Here is a 22,606-nt window from a genome sequence, read left to right as displayed (position 1 = left end):
GACACTCCCAACAACAACAGTCTGCAGAAATCTGCAGGTAAAGACAATGTTTCAGTCAGGAGTGGTAGAATTCACGTCCTTCATCTTTAGATATCCTCAGTGCAGATGTAAACATCTGAGCTAGTTATCTTGGGTTGCCTCCAGAGTCAGCGGGGGACATGGTAGATACCTGCATGTGGTGGGTCAGCCAAACTCCCAGCCAGCTGCTTGCCACCCCCTTCTCTCCAGAAGGACAGAGGGAAGAAATAGGAAATAAACAGGAATGGAAAAGCTTGTGGTTGAGATAAAGACAGGGAGATCACTTACCAAGTACTATTGCAGGCAAAACAGACTTTTACTTGGGGAAAATTAGCTTACTGTCAATTAACACAGATTCAGATAGTGAGTAGCTGAAAGACAAACAGTAAAGCAGCACCTTTTCTCCCCTGTCTCCCAAGGTCAATCTCACTCCTTTGCTGCAGTCTCCTCTCCCCCTACCCCGAGTGGCTCAGGGCAGGCGGAGGTGGGAAAGGGGTTATATTCAGTACATTGCAGTTTCCCTCTGCCACTCCTTCCCCCTCATACTTCTCTGCTTCAGAAGGTCCTCTGTGGGCAACAGCCCTCCAGGAATACCCATCTGCTCCAGCATGTGTCCTCCTCTGGCTGCTGGAGATGTCTGCTCAGGCGCCTGGAGAACCCCCTGCTCTGACCTTAGTGCTTCCTCAGCTGCTACTCACCGATTTTGCTCCCTCCTCCTCTCTCCGCCAGATGTTTTTTTCACCTTTTCTTACACACATTTTCCCAGAGGTGTCACCAGCATGGCTGCGGGGCTTAGCTGTGCCCTGCGGTGGGGCCATTGGAGCATGGGGTGGCCCCTGACCCCTTCTCACAGAGGCCACCCATGCCATGCCCCACTGCCAACAGCGTGCCAGGTAAATCCGATGCACTTCAGTAAGTCCTGCTTCTTACCATGGACTGCGCAAAGAGACCAAGACTAGCTAAAGTTATAGGGTATAGGTACATCTAGGTTATAGGTGTCTGAAGCTAGGGGAGTTGTAGCTAGTCCTTTAGCTCTGTATACATCAGTATTGATTTTAAGGCGTATATTTCCAAGAAGTTAGGGTTTGCTATTGCAGGGGGCCCTACTAGCCTAAAACACATCGGGAGTGAGATTCTAATTTGGATTATTGATTAAAAAATGCATTGTGTTATGAATGCCATGTCTTGATAGCTAACTCAAGATATGCCAGTAAGCTATTCTTTGTACCACTCTGGAGATACGAATTTCATCTTGGCTGTTAATATAAAATACAATTTTAGGATCTCCCTGGTAAGATGGCTCTTTTAATTATTTCTATGCTATCATAAAAACACTATAGTAGAACTGAGTTCCATCTCCTCAATTTCATCGTTATATAGATACTGTTCAGTTCTTTCTCCTTTCACTGGCAAAATTGTGTGTACTGCATCCCCAACATTTCCCAAAACAACACACAGTCCCCTGGCAATCTGTGTTTTTTTGCTTAAAAGTTTAATCATATGTACCTGCCTTGTTGAAAAGATGACACAAATATGTTATTTCCCCGAGCATTTGTTTTGTTTTCTGCTTTTGGTATTTGCTAACAATCTGCTAATTTTATTTTGGTTTTTGTTTTTTTTAGCAGTTATGAGGAGTGTTGGTGAGTTTTCTGTTTCTGAGAGTTCTGTAGAGAGAGCTTATGTTCTTTGGGTTGTTTTATTTTCCTTTTCTTTCTTTTCTTTGGCAGAGATCTGGTGTGTTTTAATGTGTGCAGGGCTTTTTAATGTCATGCATCATGGCATCCCTAATTGTGCTCTAAATAATCATAGCTGCTTTGTAGAACACAATGTGTGAATGAATTTCATTTCATCTGCAATGTTTGCTTATAATGAACAGCTTCCTGGCTCTCTCTGAGTATAAGAAGTTAGAAAGCTGAAGAACAGAGCACGAGGATGTTGTACCTTTTCCTCTGTTATTTCCAGAGAGAAACCTTCTGCCAGTGATGAAAGATAATTAAGACAATGCTACAGATTTTTGAACCTTTGTAGCAATAGATTGGGCATAGGTTATATTTTTGTGATCTATGTCTGCATTTAAACATTTCCACTTAACTCTTGTTTATTTTTCTTCATGTTGTGGTGCTCAGTGCTATGAAAATGAAACATTACTCGATGGTTCAACAGTGCAGAAGTTCTCTCTAAATTGCTTGTATTAAAGGTTGAACCCCTAATTCACTGAGCATTTAATCCAGTGTTCCAGCTTCCTGATATTATGCAATGAGAGCTGTTCATTTGAAAAAGCAATTGCAGGTTGGAAGGTGAATTTATGTGAACTTTATGCCATAAAATTTTCCCCCAGTCATCCCAGCAAATGTTTGTGATTGAAGATGTAATAATTCTAAATCAGATCTCAATACGCTGCATGGCCTTTCCTGCCAAATACATCTTTGTGCATGTTGTCCACGTTGTTGTGGAAAGAAATTGCTCAGAGGAATTGTCACTAAGATCACTTGTCAATACAGAGCACAAATCACGTTCAAAGAAAGACCTAAAAGCTAAGATTAATTTGCTATATAGCATAGCAGTACTGGGCAGTGGTTGTTCTCTGCTCCACTCAGGTGGGTAACCAGAGGGACACAAACAAGGAAACTCTTTCAAGAATCATTTCTGCATTATGTCCTATCCTTGGAAAATGAATCCCCCATCTTTTCCTGTAACAGAGCTCAAACAAGATAAGGGATTAAGTTCCCCCTTGCCTTAATACCTAGTAAGGGGCAAGAACTGGTATTTGTGGATTTTAAAGCGTGCCTCATGCAACTCTCCTGTATTACCTCACAGAGACACTGCAGAAATGAATGGTATCACTCTAGGAATAGCAGAGGAATTCACATTTCCCAGAGGTAGCGGTCTGAGGCAACTGTGCCTGGAAAAGAAGCTCCTCTCTGTGTAGTCCCTCGGCATTGCTGTGTCCTTCAGGCAGTGCTGAGATCGATGCTCACAGCAGGTTCGTCTGTGCTGTGACCACACTGAAACCATTTGTGAGTGGAAAAAAAAGAGTGTAATTAAGATAATAGAGAATGGATGCTCGTGCTTGATGCCACGTCATGAACGGGCATCACACTTGTCACAGCTGGAGCTGAAGTAAAGTCTTGATCTTCGTGTAGCTTTCCCTCCAGGGAAAAAGAGTCTTTTGTCTGGCAAAAGGAGAGGTGGTGGGTGGGTTGGTTCCAAATAGCTGTGCCCTTTTAATTAACTTCAGTTTAAATTAATTTCCTAAGCTAGAAGGCAGCTTTTGTGATTTTTTTTTTCTTTTTCCATCAGGTAGGATTAACTCATCCTTTAGATGAGTTAACTACTATCTCCCCATCAGTTAGAGAGAGAGAGTCAACATCTGTCTTAGGTTAGGAAAGCAACTTCTGTAGGTGTCTAAACAACACGTGAACATTCATCCTCTCCACTACCAGGTAAATGGTCTTAGTGGACCTGCAGTGTACCAATATAAAGATACGTTTTACCTCAATAGTTTTATATAATTTAGTAGTATAATATTTTTATAATTTGCTTTCCTAGATGGAAAAAGCTAGTTTTTTACAGCTGAGCTTGTGCTAGAGTTTTACCAGGTCCCTAGTTTAGTAGAGTGAGGGTGTGCTAACAGAGGCTAAACAAAGGATGGAGGCCTCGGACTAGCCTAGAGATACAATTTGTGTTTGATATATCATAAGATTGATTTTCCTGCTGTAACTCCAGTCAGGCCTGCAATAGAGGGAAGGATATGCTAGCAGAAGGAATTTTTGTTAATACTACACTGTCTCCGTTACAGACCTGGGTGCCATTTCTGTATTGGAAATAGTGCAGATTTTCTTTTCACAGCACTGATAGCTGTGTGGTAATACTGTTTTGCAAACCAGGCCTCAGTGAAGTGTCTGTGTTGTAAGGAGAGGGAGAATGGGGCAAGCTGTCATTGCAAACGCTGGTTCTGTCGCTGACAGTAAAATCTATCTCATCAGCAAAATTGTCCCTCTGGTATACACGCTCTGCCCACAGTCACTTGGCATAAGGGATGAGTAAATCTGCATCTGCCTTTCAGTAAAGGCAGAGAAAGCTCTAGGATCATGTTCCTGCTGTGCAATTGCCCACTGGCCTTTCACTGTTGATTGCTAGCTCAGGTAAAATTTTGTTGTCTGCCATTAATTCCCCAGCATGCTGCCGTAATGTGTGTACCTCTAGAGCATTTTTCCGCCTTAAATCCATCTTTCTTTTTCAGCACTTCAACAGGTTCCCAGTCTATAATATACATCCCCCAGGACATTGTTAGAGCAAAGGAAATTATTGCACAAATCAACACCCTGAAAACTCAAGTCAGCTACTATGCAGAAAGGCTTTCAAGAGCTGCCAAGGACAGATCAGCTAATGGCCTTGAAAGAACACTTGCCATCCTGGCAGATAAGGTAGGACAATAATATATCTTCACACTGAAGCACACCTTTTTTTAACCCTTCTTTAGTAAATTTTCTTGAAACATTTATTTTACCTTTTCAGTAGTGTATTGTAATATGCATAGTCCTAAATAAAAAACGAAATCAGACTAGCTTTTAGAATTTGTTGCATTTTATTTGGGTTCTCTCCTACTCTTCACACTCCTTTGCCTTCACCTCCTCTTGAGAGTGCAATGAAGAGCAATGTCCTCTGTTTGCCTCTCTTCAGTTGTCCTATTCCAGAAATGAGCATTTGTTTGTTTTCTTTTATACACTTTTCTCCATAACCACCTTTTTTTAAATTCCCAAGTCACCTGTCAAGCAGCAGCAACAGGACAAAACTTAAGTATATCAAGCTCTTCTTAGTGTTCCACTGGTGAAATAAGGAATAACGGTGACAGCCTTTGCCTGAATTAGTGATGTCAATCAGTTATTTTTTGATAGCTGTTAGCAGAAAACAGACTGAAACCACATCTGAACACAATCTTATTTACAGAGATAAAAACAACTACAGTTTTAGTGATGTCTTCTGTCCCAGAAGCAGATCTGAAGGTTGTAAATGGCAGGAATAGCAGTGTCAGATCACCTTGCCATAAATTGTTCCAGCTGAGGGGATATGTATACAGCTTTGTAGACCGCAAAAGATAATGTGACCACATGTAAATGTATTAGTTATAACGTTCACTCTAAATGACTACAGTGTGTATAACTAATCTGTGGGATTTTCTAAAGCTGGACAAAGTGTGTATATATAAAGAGAAGTTTGTTTTCTTAATAGACAAACAGGCCAGAGCCTTTTCATATTCACATAACTTATAGAAATCTTTTGATATAACATTACTAAATAAGGAAGCAGGTTATATTGATTCGTGAGTTATAACTTCAACTTTTCCTCTTAATTGCTGTGATTTGAGACAGGTTGGTGGGGCTTAAGCATGGTCCGTCTGGTGTGGTAACTATAGTGTGGGCTATAAAAATGTCTGCATGTTGTTCTAAACTTTCATCAAATGCAGGGTGAAATGCAAATAAAAATGCTAAGAATTGCACATCTATTAGCGAAATTTTCATCAACAGCAGGGCTAGTGTAGTAGTACAGACTTTGGAAATGTACCCTTTGTGTTTTGGTACCCCATATAGCTTTTTAAGGCCATGGTATAAAATGATTTAAAGGCACCTCATAGATTCCTAAACAGTGGCTATTTTCTTTTATAGGATACTAGTGTGGTTTATTTATTTATTTATTTCTGTGAAAGAATGTAGTATAAATTGTATGTAGAATAATAGAAAGGTGTTAAAATTTGAGGGGTTTATTGCTTTTTAGACCCGGCAACTTGTCACAGTCTGTGACTGCAAACTGTTGGCAAATTCAATACATGGACTGAATGCTGCAAGGCCAGATTATATAGCCTCAAAGGCATCTCCAACCTCTGGAGAAGGGGAACAAGTGATGCTGAGGAATGATCAAGATACACTTGTGGCCAGATGGACAGGAAGAAATAGCCGATCTTCTCTACAGGTGGATTGGCATGAAGAGGAATGGGTATGTTTGCTCAGTGGAGTGATGAATATTTTTTCCTATTTTTTGTTTTTCTCTGTTCTGTTATTTATAATGTTTGTAACTGCTCACCAGATATGCATAGGATTTTTTTTTGGAGTATATTTTTATGCGTCTTACTCATCTACCGGAGGTACTAGTCAACAAGAAAAGAAACTCTCCAGCCTATGCGCACTTACTCCTTGGCATGGAGATGTAAACTGGCCTTAATAAATAATTCTCAGTCTCCTAAACATCAGAGATCGCTACAATTGGTGCATTTTTTTTTAAGTCAGTTCCAAGGGAAAGTAAACAGCGTTTAAAGTAAACTGACCGTACTACAAAGGGCTCTTAAACTTCTCCAAAATAAAGCATATTTTGTGTGTGTTAGCTATACAGTTCAGCCTTCCAAACTTTTCTCTGGTTTTATATTCTCATCTAAATATTTAGAACTCGCTGTCCATCTCTGTTTTGATTATGAACAGCTTTTAAAAACTGTTTGCACAAAGAATATAAATGGTTTTCCATACCACACTGCCAATTGAAATGAGACTTGGCCTGTGTAAATTTTGTCATTGTGTAATATAAACAGAAGTAAATTAAATCTCAAAAATAGTCAAGATAAATTAAAACAATGATTAATATTGTGCAATTCCACTTTAGAAATGAGATCCGATTTGTTTTTGAAATGCATCCTTGTTTGTTTTAATTGTTCTGGCATGCTTTGACTTAGAGTCAGACTCAAAATGATGAGATACTAATAAGGCCGATTCAGTTCATTAGATACCAATACGATACAGTAATTTTATCTGTTACTCTGATTTATATAGGAAAAAGGCATCTGTATAGAATTATTGTCATCTTTCTTATTCATAAAGTGTTTCTTGCTATTATTTCAATTAACAGTATAGTTGAATAAGTTTTTCTGCAATACAAAATGGTAGATCATTCTGAATCTTTGTAGGTATTCCAGAAACATTTTAGATAATTTGACTGTGGTGTTTTTACCCAGCTGGACAGCTGAGCTCTACCACAGCTGCTCTGTCACTCCCCCTCCTCAAAGGGAAGGGGGGAGAAAATGCAATGGAAAAGTCTCAGGGGTTGAGATAAGGACAGGGAGATCACTCAACAATTATCATCACGGGCAAAACAGACTCAGCATAGGGAGATTAATTATTTATTACGTATTGCTAACAAGCTAGGGCAGTGAGAAACTTAAAGCAAACTAAAAACACCTTCCCCCATATCCACCCTCTTCTCTCTCCTCCCCCTGAGCGGTGCAGGGGAATGGGGAATGGGGGCTGTGGTCAGACTATAGTGCTTCTCCTCTGCTGTGCCTTCACTGTCCCTCTCTGCCCCTGCTCCCCGTGGGGTCCCTCCCACGGGATGCCGTCCTGCCCGAACTGAGCCTGCGGGGGCTGCCCACAGGCAGCAGCTCTTCAAGCACTGCTCCCACACGGCTCCGTACCACGGGGTCCATCCCCCAGGAGCAAACTGCTCCAGCACGGGTCCCCCACGGGCGGCAGCTCCCCCCAGACCCCCTGCTCCTGCGTGGGCTCCTCTCCACGGGCTGCAGCTCCGGCCCGGGGCCTGCTCCTGCGGGGGCTCTCCATGGGCCGCAGCCTCCTCCAGGCCACAGCCACCTGCTCCACCGGGGGCTCCTCCACGGGCTGCAGCGTGGAGATCTGCTCCGTGTGGGACCCATGGGCTGCAGGGGGACAGCCTGCTCCACCAGGGGCCTCTCCACAGGCCGCAGGGGAACTGCTGCTGCGTGCCTGGAGCACCTCCTGCCCTCCTGCTGCACTCACCTGGGGGGCTGCAGGGCTGCTTCTCTCACGTTTTCTTACTCCTCTCTCCCAGCTGCTGTTATGCAGCATTTTTTTTTTCCCCTTTCCCTAACTCTGCTCTCCCAGAGGCCCACCCAGCGTCGCTCCCTGGCTTGGCCCTGGGCAGTGGTGGGCCCCTTTGGAGCTGACTGAAACTGGCCCTTACCTAACACGGGGCAGCTGCTGGATTCTTCTCACAGAGGCCAACCCTGCAGCTCCCCTGCTACCAAAACCATGCCATGTAAACCCAATACATATTTGTACATATTGTGTCTTTTTATTCCTTCATCCCATAGAAAGCTAGAATGGCTTGGGTCAGAAGAGACCTTAAAGATCTAGTTCCACCGCCCTGCCATGAGCAGGGATGCCATCCACTAGATCAGGTTGCCCAGGGCCCCATCTCAGTTCCTTTCAACAGCTTTTCTAAAAGTAGCATTTACACTTGCAGAAATAACCACTTTTAAACATAGAGCAGACACACCCACTGTATCTGACTTAACAAGTCTTCGATCAAATTTCTAAAATGATTTTAAAATATTTTCTGCATTTAGCTAGCTTTTGGGCTCATCCCTGTTTATAAGGGAATGCCAGTTGTTTTTTTTTTTTTTTTCCTATCTGATCCTAGCTTTGAAAAGAATGGAGGATGTCAGCTTCTGCTATCCTTTTGAAGGGAGGAGAGGCTGTCACTGAATTTTAATTGCTCTGGGCCTTAAGGAAATACAACTTTAAAGGAGAAATGTAAACATTTGTCAGCAAAAGTGATTAGGCATTTCCTAGTCAAACATTAGAGTCTAAAGAATAAACAATAGTGCAACTTTAAATGCGACTAATTGGTGAAGGAAGAGGCACTTAAAATTGTTCAGCAAATTTACTTTGAAAATAGTTTTGCAATTTAACACTCATTGATTTTACTACATGTTGCTGACTTGATCGTGTATGTTATTTACATATACAGAGCTTGTGTGTGCACAAATGTAAGCATGATTGCCCAGAGGAAACTTTGCAGAGGAATTGGGACTGAAATCATTGGAGGAAATATATTGCCAAGGGATTTGTTACCTAATGTCTCTTCTTATTAAATTGAGAAAGGAATGTTTTCTTTTAAGGAGAAAGTTTGGTTGAATGTTGACAAAAGTCTGGAGTGTATTATACAAAGAGTGGACAAACTTCTCCAGAAAGAGCGCTTGCAAAGTGACAGCTGTGAAGATGTTTTCCAGTGCGACATCAGCTGTACTAGTAAGAAAGGTAATCGTGACACTCGTGCCTACTGGATAAATCCAGAAGATTTAAATGAGAGCTCATCATCCTCACCACCACCATCATCATCCTCACCACCACCATCATCCACACCATCCTGTGCATGCCATTCTCTCACAAAGACAAGTGCGTATGCCAGACACTGCTTCTCACTGCTGCTCTCTCGCTGTGCGCTGGCATCGTTCCTACGCCTCTGTTACATCCTTCCATGTGTTTTTAGTTCGGTGGTGTTGTTAGGCACTGACATCAGGCAGAGAGGGCTGGTGGCGTACGTGGAGCTGCTAAGTCCGTAACTTACTTTGAAATCGTGATCCCACTGAAATCATTGCTAAATCTCCTACTGATGACAGTGACATTTGGGTGTCTTAAGCTAGCAAAGCAGAGGTTTGGGTTAGCATGTGTAGCTTTCCTCTTAGCTTCATCTTCTTTGCGGCAAAGCTTAAAATGGTGAACCTCTATAAAAGATTAAATAAAACGTGAGAGAAGTGCAAATACTACTGCAACATGAATCATCCCAACTGAGCAGCCAAAGTGTAGGAGGGGAGCCAAGTAGTCCCATGTAGACTGAACTCAACTTGCATGAACCTACCGGAGTTTAACCCAAATTATCAAAAGCTGTAGTGCTGAAGGACTCAGTTAGTTAGACTTCATGTAGCTGGAAAGTAAGAATTGGCAGTGCAAGCTCTCAGTAGAATAATCCTAACAAAAATTGAGGTAAAGTGGATGCTGTATTGAATGCAGTTGCATGTTACCACGAACATGCGAATGAGAGGGACCCTTACCAGTTTAAGGCAGCCTTGCATTAAATTTCAAAATTATTTCATTTTTATATGTACTTCTTTGATTTACTCTCACATTCGTTACATGTGGTCACTATGATATGACCACTTAATAGAGCAGGTATGCCAAATTAAGCTATAGCAAGATTGGTTTGTGTTTTTGTTTCCTTCTGTTATGTCTTATGTTTGATGGATCTTTGTCCCTCAGTGTCTGTCTGTGACTTCACGTCCATTCCATTGGTAATGTTGCAGAAAAGTTAGAAGGCAATACCTTTAAGAAAAAGAAAACAAGAAGAAAGTTAAAATAAATGTTTAAATATCTTTGTAAAGCTCTTGTTACATGTTAATGTATGTTTTGCTTAGTATTTTAAATGACCATATTTTTCTAGATTAGACTGACATTTTTGTGTATTGTAAAGGAGAGCATAATAGGAGAGTTGGCTCTTGTTTCAGAATGTGTTCTCTATTAATCTTTGACTAAGTTTGTTCTAGCAGTTTGACACCTTTAAATGCTTTTATTTGCTGGCTAGTTTATATGAAGTTTGGTATGTATTTACATGAAAGTTTTATCGGTAAACTTCAATGTACCTTCATATCAATGATTACCAGTTTTGCATTGTTAATATTAAAAAAAAAAAAAGGAAGAATCTGTTGTGGGTAATATCAGAAGCTTTTCCCAAGGCAATTCTATGCTGAAAGCATCTTAGAATAGTCATTTTCTTTCCATTTACTCAGCATTTTCAGTCAATCTTACATCTGCTCAGGATCTTGATACCTGTGCAATATTAAAGCGGTATCAAGCTTTAAAGCTATGGGGCTTGGTGCTGTTTCCCATTGCTACCTAAGCATAAGGGCTAAACCTGAAGTCTGACTGTTGACCAGTGTTGAGCAAATGTAAAAAATCCTGGAGAGGCAATCCTGTTTCTTAGGTACCTGGTCTTAATGAGGAATTTGAATTGCACATGGGAAGTTTTCTGTAAGGCCAGAGTGAGCCAAGTTCTCAATCACATTCTCATAAGATTTTGTTCCTAGTCAATAGTCAGTATTTTTGACAGAGGAACAGGTTCCTATGGAATAAATAAATAAATAAATAAAGCTTTGCATCGACTCCACACCAAACCTGGCCTCTAATTCCCTTTCTGTGTCACTTTCCACAGCTGATCACAGGAAAAACTGAGAGACAAAGAAGATCCTTTCTCTAAGTTTAGAATCAGAAAAATTTAAAGCTTTTACTTCTCATATATTTAAAGAACTAACGCTTTTTTGTTAGTAATTCTGAGTTTTGAATAAATGACACTGAACAGATAGCAGCCAGAATTTATTTTTTTAAACAATGTAAGAAACAACAAATCAAGATAGAACTGGTAGAGACCAGAATGTTATTGTAATACTCTAGATCATCTCTCTGTAAATGGATGATTGTATAGAAAATACTGCCTGAAATAGTAGAAAGAAGAGTTAAGGGATTTTGTTTTGTTTTTATTTTATTTTATTTTATTTTATTTTATTTTATTTAGAGGTATAGGTATTCATTACTAAAATTGCATGGGATCATATAGCATCTTTAATGAATATGAGTTTTAATTTACTGAGAGGTTATCCCAGATTGTATAGCTCAGCTGATTGCCCTAATGCATAAAATCGAATGTGATATTTCTGTTGTTATTTTGGAATTCATAATTCATTGAGTAGTGAATCCAGATATAAATAGGAGAAGTTTAAATCTTGCCAGTTGAATAAACTATTTTTCAAAAACGCAGGTGTATGCAGGGTATATATTATCCTTTTACTCTTTGCACTGCACTGCAGTGTTTTTTCATCTGAGAGCCTGTTCTTCCCACCGAAGTGAGCGTGACACACTTACAGGCTTCTCTCGTGAGGTTTCAGCCCTCAATATACAATCTAATTTTTGTGTTACCTTTCTTAGAAATTGTATAACAGAGATGTGTCTAAAATAGCATGGTAACGATTCTCTATTACTCTCGCAGTGTGGGTGCCTTAATGCCTTTTTCTGTTAAGTGCATTGAATTTACTGCTAGTCTTTTGCTATTCTGTTTAGCAGCCTTTCAGCCAGCTTATTCTATAATTGCACTAGACCAGTGGTTCTCAAATTGTGCCCTGTGGATCTCTGGGGATTGGCAGTGCACTCACTGGTAATCCACAGCGAACTCCTGAGCTAGCAGGTACTGGCTTTCCTCCAAGTCCCCATCCTCGGGTCTCTCTGAAAAGAAACAGTGGAGTGGAGGAGGCAGCCCACGCCCTCAGGGCCCACAGGTATCTGCTGAGCTCCTGTTCAGTCAGCGAAAGTGTTTGAGAACCCTGGCGTTGAGCATTTGAGTTGCTTATGTTGGGACTGTGTTGCCGCTCCTTAATCATGCATGTTGCCCCTCCATTTCTGTGCAGATTGCAGCCCCGCTCCGGAAGAATCTGGCCCAGGTATGTGCGTTCATGGCTTCTGCTTCTTCTGAAAATTGCAAGTTTTTGTTCATAATTTACAACTGAACAACTGCCTTGCTGTTAAGAACGACCATTTTCAAATGGTAATGCTCTGCAATATCACATGACCTACCTAAAGATACCGAGAAGCGATTATTTACCCATATAATAGTGCAAGCAGGTATCTGGTAACTTCTCAGCTGTGGGAGAACGCTTGTTAATGGTCACTTCGGTTTCTCCAGTTGACATGTTTTAGCAAACTAATGCGGGTGACAATGATTTTCCAAATGTCACTGAAGTCTGTGAGGGTCTGATCTTAATGATCTTTCAGACATGTCCTTTCACATGTGCTGTTGAGCTTGCCTTTCTGAATGAGAACTCGAACAGAACACAGAGCAGTCAAGAAGAGTGATGGTACAAACCAGTCAGTATCAGGCACTGCAAATCTAATGTTTCAGAATACAGAATTTAGAAGACTTTCTTCATGCTGTTAGTCTTTCCTCTCTCATTGTGCTTCTGTACATTGGTGTTACAGTTACAAGGTCTCCCAGCTGGATGGCTGTAATTTCTCCCATTTCAGACTGGCTAATGTGAGTTCAGTGAAGGTTCAGTCTTCGAATTGTTACAGCGTGGGCTCCTGGGTTTAGTGAAACCCATGGGAAATAAAGCCCCTGTGCAGGTGTGATTTTCATCTTCAGAGAGACTATAATGAATAAAATTCATTATGCACTAACTTTTAGTTCTTGGAACATCCTTTTAGTTTTCACAAAATAGGAATATGGTACATAAATGAATACGGAGTTATTTTTAAGATTAAAAGGAGTCAGGTTACCCCAGCTGGGTACCCAGATGTATCCAAAACTGCAGCTTAAACGTAAGTGGCCGAGGCTGCAGTGCAGTGAAGCACGTAGTGCTTGCTTCCCACTGAAGTCAAATGTGACGTGACTCTGTGCTCAAGTGGGTTCTCAATTACTCTTTGCTGGATTAGGGCTAAGCAATTAATTTAATAAATAAGCAATTTATTAAATAAATATTTCACTTTTTTTTTTTTTAGAGGTGAGTCCTTGCAAGCCTGACCTAAATCTAAGGGCAACTGCAGGTGCCCAGTACTTTGATTTACAGTTGATAGTTGTTTGTTTTTTTAATATGAAAAGACTCAAGATATCTTTTCAAGGCTCTGGAGGCCAGTTACTTTAATAATGATATTATTGTTCTGGGGAAGAGAGACTCTTGGGGGTGGGAGGAAGCAGAAGCTTTTCCCACCTGCTATTAGATATTTCCTTTATATAGACATATGTATTAGGATTTCTTATCACATTGACATTACTTATCCCTCACCTTTGGACAGTGTATAGTCAGAGAACTTCCAATGTGTGACTTTGTAGACTTTCCCAGCATTTCTTTTATGTATTTATTTATTTATTTATTTATTTATAATACCACATTTCAAAGAGTACATGAAGGTATGACTTCTGTCAGCAGTGGTCATAAGAAAAACAGCAAAGATTTACAGGGTCACATCTGGCCCTTATTTACTGGGCAGAATTTAGTTATAGCTGCCTGAGTGGAAACTGCAAGATTTGTCTTTAATGTTCAATATAAAACACCTAAAGTAAATGACAGGCTTCCTGTCAGTTTGCCTATTGCCAGTTTTTAAACAAAATAGCTTTTAGCATGAAGTAGAAACTTCTGATTAAGAAGTGGGGCTTGTGTTCAGGATATATCAACAGTTAGCTTGGATCAGATCTCTGTCTGTTTTAAATCTATAACAGCTTGTTGAATCTTCATCGTTTCAGGCACTTTGCCAAATCGTTCTACATATGGATCTGCACAAGGGAGTGTATAAATAGTTTTAAAATGGTCTGGTCATCTCACAGAACATAAAAGCAGATCTGAGAATGGTTTTCACATTAGAATTAGTGCCTCATGGTGTTTAAAGATGCCACTGATTGATTAGATAGAAAATACTCTTTCAATAATAAAAGTTTTGTGAGGTAAATTACAAGCAATAGACTGAAGAAAGGTGGAAAAACCCAAGTGAGCACTTACAGTCCTTTCAAATTCATTTAAACGCTGTCAATGAAATATTTCAACCTGATTTGAGCCTGAATAAAATTCCTTCGATTCTTGTTTACTGTTAATGGCAGCTACCATTGAGCAAGCAGTTAAAAGCAACACCTCTGTGAAGCAGTGTTTAGAATTTTGTAGGCTGACAAGGACTTATTTTTTTCATGACCAATATCTGAAACCAAGAAGTGGATGATTTTTGCTCACTCCCTTAGATGAGCCATTGCATTGCATGTGAGCGCTGGGAGAAGAAAGCACCTAAAGATTGCTTTCTCTTCAGGCATGCAGTATACCACCAGTATACTTTGTGATTACCACAGATAAACTTATCTTTCAAATGAAGTGCTGCCCCACACACTACAATCTTAAACCTCCACTGAGTTAATAACTACATGCATGTATGTATATCCAGGCAATGAAATGATGATGTTCTAGATGATCTTTTCAGTTCTTTCTGTCAGTTTTACACATTTATACAAAAGCTCTTAAATGTAGTAAGAGAAATGCTCTATTAGTATTATCTGTACTTTGCTTTATAATTATTTACAGGTCCATGTTACAGTGTCTGTTTTATTTTGAGAGAAGAACAATTAATAGAATAGAAAAGCTGTAATTCCTTACCTGCTCTTTTGATGTTTCCTGCTTTCTTTGTGGCAGTGGAACAGAGCCAAATAACTTCCCCTTTGTGTAGTTTGTAGGTATTGCTATGCAGTTTATCTACCACATAACAAAAAGGATAGTTCTGTTAACCTTGTCAGTTATGTTTTTGTTAGCCAGTTTCCAAAGTTCTCTTTGTGTCTGGTTATCAAAATATATATATATATGTATATTAAAAAAAAAAATTATATATATATTACTAGCTCTTAGTCCAGTTGAGTCAAAATCACAAATAACTTCCTTTCAGGGGCTTGAACTGACTCCATTCTTTAAGGTTTTGATCTGTACATTGCCTTGTTTGTACAACCTACCAGGCTGGGGTCACACATGTGCTGTTTGTGGTGCTTTTTAAATATAAAACAGTGTCCTTTCCTTTAAAAAGAAACGTGTTCTTCTCTTTCAATGTTCTTTACATTCAAAAGAGCAAATTTTCCATTCTGTTTTCTTTTTATATTGCAGAGAGAATGGATTTTGATACAGTATCTGAGTAATATTTTATACAGTCATGGAAATAGGTTTTAAAAATTGGTGGTTGATTGAGACAAAAGATGAAGGAAGGAAAGAAAAGAAATTGAGCCTATCGGATATTTTAAAGCAGCCCAGTCCCTTCAGGGAGAATGAATGGCACAATGTTTGGGGTACTAAAATAGGACTTTGGCAACCCAATTTAATTTCTTTGCTTCCTGTGTAGGACCTTGAGCAGAGTCACTCTGGGACATATTTCACGTGTTTCAGTGCAAGTCAAGCTCATAAATACTTCAAGGATCTGGCCAGCTCCCATCTAAGTTACTGTTCTTAGTGTTTCTTGCTAGCTAGCTGTAGGCCTTCAAAGCCACTCAGCCCAACAGACAGGGCACATGTAAAAGAGTACCTACACAAGTTTTCACCTCTTTACTTTATTACTCCTATGCTGCAAATGGGGAAAAGCGTTGCCTTACCTGACTGAAAATAAATATCTTTAAAATTGTGAGGTAGTTGATTGATACACCCAAGTCCACAAAAGGTTCAAAGGCAGAAATATCTGGGAGAATTCTCATTCATAGAAATGGCCAAACAGATGTTCACTGTATCTGTTATGCGATGGGCTCCATACTGTCTGTCAATGAATGCACTGTGAAAGGGTGTGTTTGAACATGTACACACAGATCTGTACACTTGTGTGTATAGATATTCACCTTTCTGTTATGCTTTCCAAATCAGCTATTGTATGGCCTGTTCTGCGGGCACAAATCTGGGAGCTACTACATGGCCGGGAAAGTCATAACAGCCTTAGAGAGTGAAATTCTCCATGTTTTCCCTGTGCAATATCCACTCTGTAACATTAATTATTAACAAGCAGGGAGTAGCCAGCCAGCCAAAATAAAATGAGCACCACATGTGGATTATCAATAACTTTTACTTGCAATGGGAAGTTTCTTCTTAATGTATGTTGGGTTTTTTTTCAAATAAAGTACTTACAGTGCTGTTAATTTTTTTCTTTCAACCAGGTGAATGGAGCGAAGCTCTTTATCCCTTGCTGACAACACTCACAGACTGCGTGGCCATGATGAGTGACAAGGCAAAGAAAGCCATGGTCTTTTTATTAATGCAGGACAGTGCCCCAACAATAGGGCTCTGCCTGAGTCTTCAGTATCGCAGGGATGTTGTCTTCTGCCAAACTGTAAGCAAGCAAATTTACAGGATTTGATTACACTAGGACCTGTGCTGGGTTTTTATGATATATGAAAGATGGCTATTTTCAGAATTTTTCAGATCTGTTCTTAACGCTGTGGTCTCCTCTCACAGACTGTGCTATCCTCTCCTTATTGGTCACTTACATGCATTTGGCAATATAAAACTTAAATGTTCCTTGGGATATATATTCCCAATTTCAAAACAGATTGTGACAGAAATACTGAAAATTCTCCTGTGTAAAGAAACAACCTTTGTCATCCAGTGCCACCAAACTAAAACCAAAAGTGAGATGTGATGTGAGAGAGGTTGAAAAAAGAAAAAGTCCCATGAGCAGAGAGTGTACTCCTTTGATTACCTTCTATTGTTTTCAGCATCAAGAAAACCAATAGTACCAGCAGTCCCTAAGGAGGAGAGAAGCAAGGAGGAATGAGTGCTGAGGTTTCTCTAAAAGTTCTGTTTCTGGGCCTACTGGGGTCTCTTTTGTGTCAGTCACTGACTAGCAGATGTCTGTAATAAAAAACCTTCCACACCTCATCTGCCCAGTGCACTTCTGCAGTGTGTCTACTCCCTGTGAGATTAATATCTCATTCATTTATTTCAAACAGCTTATCTCTTGGACATTGTTTGGTAGGGTTGTTGTCCCAAAACATAGTATCTCATAAATTCAGAGAATTTTCCTATACAAAGCCCACTTCATAACACAGCTTTTTTTTTTTTTTTTAACTCAGTGCCTTGAATGTGTTTACTCATCATAAATATAACTTTAGTCCTTCCTTTCTGGAAGTCGTATCCCTGTGTATGTAGCATCTGGCAGTCACCTTGGAAATTCCTGTGTTGACAGAAAGGGTGAATTACAAATAGTACTAGTTTTAGATCTTAGTACCGACCGTAGTACTAGATCAATCCAAGAGCCTTGTGTAGAATATCTCATAACACTACAGAGTTTGAATCTTTGCATAATGCAGACATCACATTTTTAAGCTTTCTTAAAATATCATTTTAAAAAATCATTTATTCATGCTATCAACATTTTACCTTAGAACTGGTAGTATTGCTTTTCCATCTGTAACTAAAGTAATTCTCCAAGGAGACTCTTTTGTAATTCATAAGTTGTAGATTCCAATACAAGTGGTTGTGTCAAGAAAACAAATAGCAGCAAGTCCACCTTGGAAGGGTTTGCGAGATGAAGGCAGTGTGCCCTAAATCAGTTTTTATGAGTGTTTTGATTTTTGTTGGTTGGCTGTCTCTCTTTAGCTGCAAGGAAAGAAAGAGTGTCATTTAAGGTAAAAGAGCATCAGTCTGACAGATTTTATGGCACCTCTTTCTTACGTGCAGTGTTGTTTCCATTTGGGGCTGAAGAGCCTTTTCTGTCTTTGTTTTCTCTCCCACAGCTGACAGCTCTCATTTGTGGTTTCATTATCAAGCTGAGGAACTGCCTGCATGATGATGGATTTCTAAGACAACTCTACACCATTGGCTTGCTGGCGCAGTTTGAGAGCCTGCTGAGCACTTATGGTAAAGGCACAGGGCAAATGGGAGATAGCAGCTGTTGAGTCAGCAAATTCTGCTTTAAATTGGCTACAGCAGAACATGAGTGTTTGGTACAATCTGCAGCTCAGCTACACAATGGTTTTGAAAATTGAAATGCAAAACCAGATTATGTATGGGGTATGTAATTTGCTAACAACTCCGAATTCTTCACTTTTGATTGAATTACTTCTAAAAATAAAATGAACTTGCCTTATGACATAATAAGGCCAACGCTTAAAAAATAATTTTGATTATTTTTAAAACAAAGAAATGGAGTAAAATTCCAGTAAGCTGGGAGAAACTGTGCACAAAATATGCTTTCTGGATTTTCTTTGTAATTTTTCTTTGTAATTTTCTGTTGTAATCCTACAGTACAATGTGAGATTGAAGAGAGAATATAAAAAGGGAAAGTACTTCACTAGTACTGTTCTTGTGTCAGAATAGCTATCTGGATTCCAGTTAGGGAATAATTTACTGAACAAATCTGGAATACCTTGTAAGGTACTGCAGTACAGTATGCCAAAAACAGATTTCCAACACAAAGGATGGCATGTCTGTGACAACGCAGGGAAGATCTTACTAGCATTGTCTAAATAAGAAAATCAGTGTGCAGTCTACATGAAGGACAGTAGCCTGGACTGTGCTAGATAATTGGTGTTTTCTAACCTTGGTAAACTCATAAAGTCAATCACGCCATCATCTGCAGTCTGTAGACCACGGAGAAGTCATGGGCTCCCTAGCCTCTTCGTCCACAGAACTTCATGAGATCGATGACCTACAGCCTTAATCAAATCGATAAAGGGAAGTTGTACATAACAACTAGTGATTACGATCCACTTTTTCCTCCTTGGTTTAGGTGAGGAGCTGGCAATGCTGGAGGACATGAGTTTGGGAATCATGGACTTGAGGAATGTAACCTTTAAAGTAACTCAGGCAACATCAAGTACATCTACTGACATGCTGCCAGTCATCACTGGAAATCGGTAAGAAAAAATGGGGAGGGGAGGAAGTGGGGTGGGAATGCAGAAGGGAGAAGTAATGATACTGTGCTTAAAATTCAAGTGAATTATGAGCTTAGAAACCATGCTGTATTTTCCCTCAGAACTTTAGAGAAATGTCATGAAGCTGACTTACCGTTTTTACTGATGCTTCATTTTTCAAGGAGTTAAGCTGAAATGGGATATATGGCAAAGCTCAGACTGACAGTATTGTTTTACAAATAAATATAATCTCAACCTCGCCTTCTATAATCACAAGACAGAAGTATACAATCTTTTCTTAGGCACTTGTGCTGTTTCTAGATTTCAGACTGACTTTTGAGGCTGATCGCTTCTGAAATTCACTGGGGTTGATAAGTTAGTCAGTGCTTTACTGTATGCCATTGACTAACGGGTCACCATTAGCACAGTAGGGCATGAAATGTCTATCAGGCAGTTGATGAGCTGCTGTTGAGGCCTATTTAGCATCAGTTTCTAAACTATCAGGGCCAAACTGGATTTAATGTATAGATGCTTGTGAAACACAAGACTGCTTCTCGTTTTGGCCACTTGTCTAAAAAGAGCTGTTTTCAAGTTTGAGCTTGCAAGCAATTAAAAAAAAAAAAGTCTGTCTGAAGTAACAAGCATCCGCATCCTTTTGTAGCGTGAGAGTGATCTGTTACAGCTTTATTGTGATGGGAAGCTTTTACAAGTCTCACTTCCATCAGGCTGCTCAGCCTGCTTATCAGCTGTCCTCACACTGGCTTCTGAGGTGATGCTGATGGGCGCCTGCAGGAGAGCTCTTGCCCAGAGGAAGCTAGTGCACAGATAGGGATAAATGGATGCGAGGACAGTTGCCTCGCGGAAGTCAGAGTTGTAATGTTTTAATGTTTCTGTGTTTTAGAGTCTGTAGAATCTTTTAGTTTTGAATCTGATTTCTGGGGGAAATAAGGCTTATTCGATTACAGTTTGGTGTGACGAGCTCCATTGAAGCTCTGCCCAGCTTCATCCACATATGAAAAACAGCTGGAATTCTCTAAGATAAGGACTTTAAGAGAAACTTAATTAAGTTTAGGTTAACATGCAATGAAAAGTGCACTAGCTGAAGGAGGACTTCAGTGAAATCATGTACGTAACAGAAATTGATGAGACCGTTGAGAAGGGCTGAGAGATGACAGAAAATCCTGTTCAAAGAAATTTTTTTTAGTTAAAACTTGCTGTCAGCCGTAGGACACAAATCAGTAGGAAACCAGTCTCCACTAGATTCAGGCCTTGTTTATTATTTTGCTTTAGAGATTTTATCCTAGAAAGAAAAGAAAAAAACCCTGCTTATTTATTTTGTGCAAACTACTGGAAGCTTTAGAGTCAGAGGTGAAAACAGGCTTTTTGCTTTCAGACACACTCCAGGATTTGTACCTCCATCCAACGTAAATGTGGGACAGGCCAATTTTGATTACCTTGTATACTTCCCAGAGCTCTTCTGCTATGCTTGAAAGTATATGCTGTACTTGAGAGTGCTGCTGACAGTGTCTTGTGAGCAGAAAAATGATCATAGGAATGTTGGTTGCACTGTAAAAACTTGGACTTGGACTGCTGCTGTTAGGTTAGCGCACAGCGCTCAAATCAGAGTAACTTTTGTCCTTGCAATCCCTCAGCCTATAGCAGGTGTAAGGTAATGTGACTTACCTTAGTATGCTCTTACGTTATGTGTGAAGGTAAGTTGCATTACCTCACATTTATCAGGAGACAGAGCATTCACATTGCTCTTTGGTGTAGCTCAGCAGACCCAAGGTAACCTGCTGTGCAGCAAGAACAGGCTTGTAGGTCTGAGTCACACGGTTCCATATCAGGGCTTGTGTTAGCTCCCCCTTCAATTTACGCTTGGGTCACTCCTATCATTGCCTCTGTCCTTCAGCTATGAAACGTCAACACTACTTACCATATCCAAAAATGTATCCTTCTTTGCACATGCATCATCATCAGCCTCTACCAGTTTAAAATCAAGTGCACTTTACTCTTGATGAGACAGAGACATGACAAAATTTGGCTTTTTTTACCCAACTTGTATGAGAGCTGCAGTATTAATGAGAAGAGCAAAATCAGCTTTTATTAGTAATTGGCAGATCTGATTGAAAAGTCCATGATGACATAAAATCAACATTGCAGGTTGTTGCTGGTTTGGGTTTGAGCTAGAATAGCTTGTCTGACTAGGAGCAAGCTGTAGCAGTTCTTTCAAGTCCTCAGCCTTGACCAATACTTATTTTTTTAATAACTGGGTTACATTCTGGATGTAAGCCCATTCTCAGAATGTTGCTTTTTGATCTGTATGTCTAATATCTGTTTTTTTATTCACAGTGATGGATTTAATGTGAGGATCCCTTTGCCAAGCGCCTTGTTTGATTTACTGCCGCGAGAGATTCAAAGTGGCATGTTACTGAGGGTTCAGCCTGTTCTTTTCAATGTGGGAATCAATGAGCAGCAAACCCTAGCAGAGAAGTAGGTATTCGTTCATGCAAGCTTGCCCTTAGTGGCAGTTCAGCATTCTCTTCTGATGGTAGTATATCTCTGTGGCATTACACTGTTGCATTATTAACAGCAGTTTGGTTTCTCCTCCAATACAAAAACAAGGGAACATTAAACGAAGCTGGCAAATTCGAAACAAACAAAAGGAGATACTTCACATGGCACATGGCTGTGGAGCTCCTTACCTCATGGGTTTGTGTCTAGTACAGGTTCAGAAGTGGATTTACGGAAGAGGAGATGTATCGTGGGCTGTTTAACACAGAGGTGCTGCTCGTGACCTGAAACCTCTGTGAGCCGTAAATCACTAGAGGCTGAGATTATTCTGAGTATCGTTGTGTATTTGCCCTTGTGCTTTTGCATTCTTCTCTAGACTTCCTCTTCTGGAGGAAAACTGTCAAAAAACAGGATATTGGGCTAGATGGTCCTTTGTTTTAATGTATTGTTGCAGGTTTTACATAATGCAGCATCGCTCTAGTAAAGCTGAACAATGTTATCACGTAACAGTTTTTGTAAGGGAAACTCCAGTTCTGGAATAGCCACCAGAGCTTCCCTTTGTTACGGCCATATCTTTAAGAAGCACGTTGACAGATTCTGCTTTAATGGAGAACTCCGTGAAGTCAGGCACAGGCATATTGTGGCAGCAGGATTGTGCAGACAACTAGAAAAATCTAACTATGGCATTCCAGGACTTGCTTTTGCCTACAAAGGAAGCTCAAGGTGACTAGCATAGCTGTAGATGTCAACACCATGTGCATGCTTATATGCATGTATGTGTATATATGTATGTACATATACATACAAGTATATATATAGTTAGGTGAGTTGTATCACAGCATTGATGACTATTACATTCACATTTTATCACTCTTGGATC

The 22,606-nt window shown here is 40.0% G+C and overlaps 1 protein-coding gene across 10 annotated transcripts in view; it reads left to right on the top strand.

The window, feature by feature from the left end:
• INPP4A (inositol polyphosphate-4-phosphatase type I A) overlaps positions 1 to 22,606 on the top strand; it is a 52,678-nt gene that overhangs the window by 15,584 nt on the left and 14,488 nt on the right. For 3 of the 10 annotated variants that reach the window (XM_080575501.1, XM_080575499.1, XM_080575497.1), the window contains exons 12-20: positions 1,641 to 1,658; positions 4,262 to 4,445; positions 5,794 to 6,012; positions 8,939 to 9,077; positions 12,272 to 12,304; positions 16,516 to 16,688; positions 18,094 to 18,217; positions 19,089 to 19,215; positions 21,565 to 21,705. In XM_080575501.1, the coding sequence (XP_080431627.1) occupies positions 1,641 to 1,658; positions 4,262 to 4,445; positions 5,794 to 6,012; positions 8,939 to 9,077; positions 12,272 to 12,304; positions 16,516 to 16,688; positions 18,094 to 18,217; positions 19,089 to 19,215; positions 21,565 to 21,705 (1,158 nt within the window). Of the gene's footprint in view, positions 1 to 1,640; positions 1,659 to 4,261; positions 4,446 to 5,793; positions 6,013 to 8,938; positions 9,216 to 12,271; positions 12,305 to 16,515; positions 16,689 to 18,093; positions 18,218 to 19,088; positions 19,216 to 21,564; positions 21,706 to 22,606 lie in introns of all 10 variants that reach the window. The other 7 variants (XM_080575502.1, XM_080575498.1, XM_080575503.1 and 4 more) reach the window with 5 other exon arrangements.

This window comes from Anser brachyrhynchus, assembly GCF_964034855.1.
Source record: "Anser brachyrhynchus genome assembly, chromosome: 1".
NCBI classification, from domain to species: domain Eukaryota; kingdom Metazoa; phylum Chordata; class Aves; order Anseriformes; family Anatidae; genus Anser; species Anser brachyrhynchus.
The sequence above is the reverse complement of the archived record's forward strand: the minus strand, read 5'-3'. Positions and strand labels throughout refer to the sequence as shown.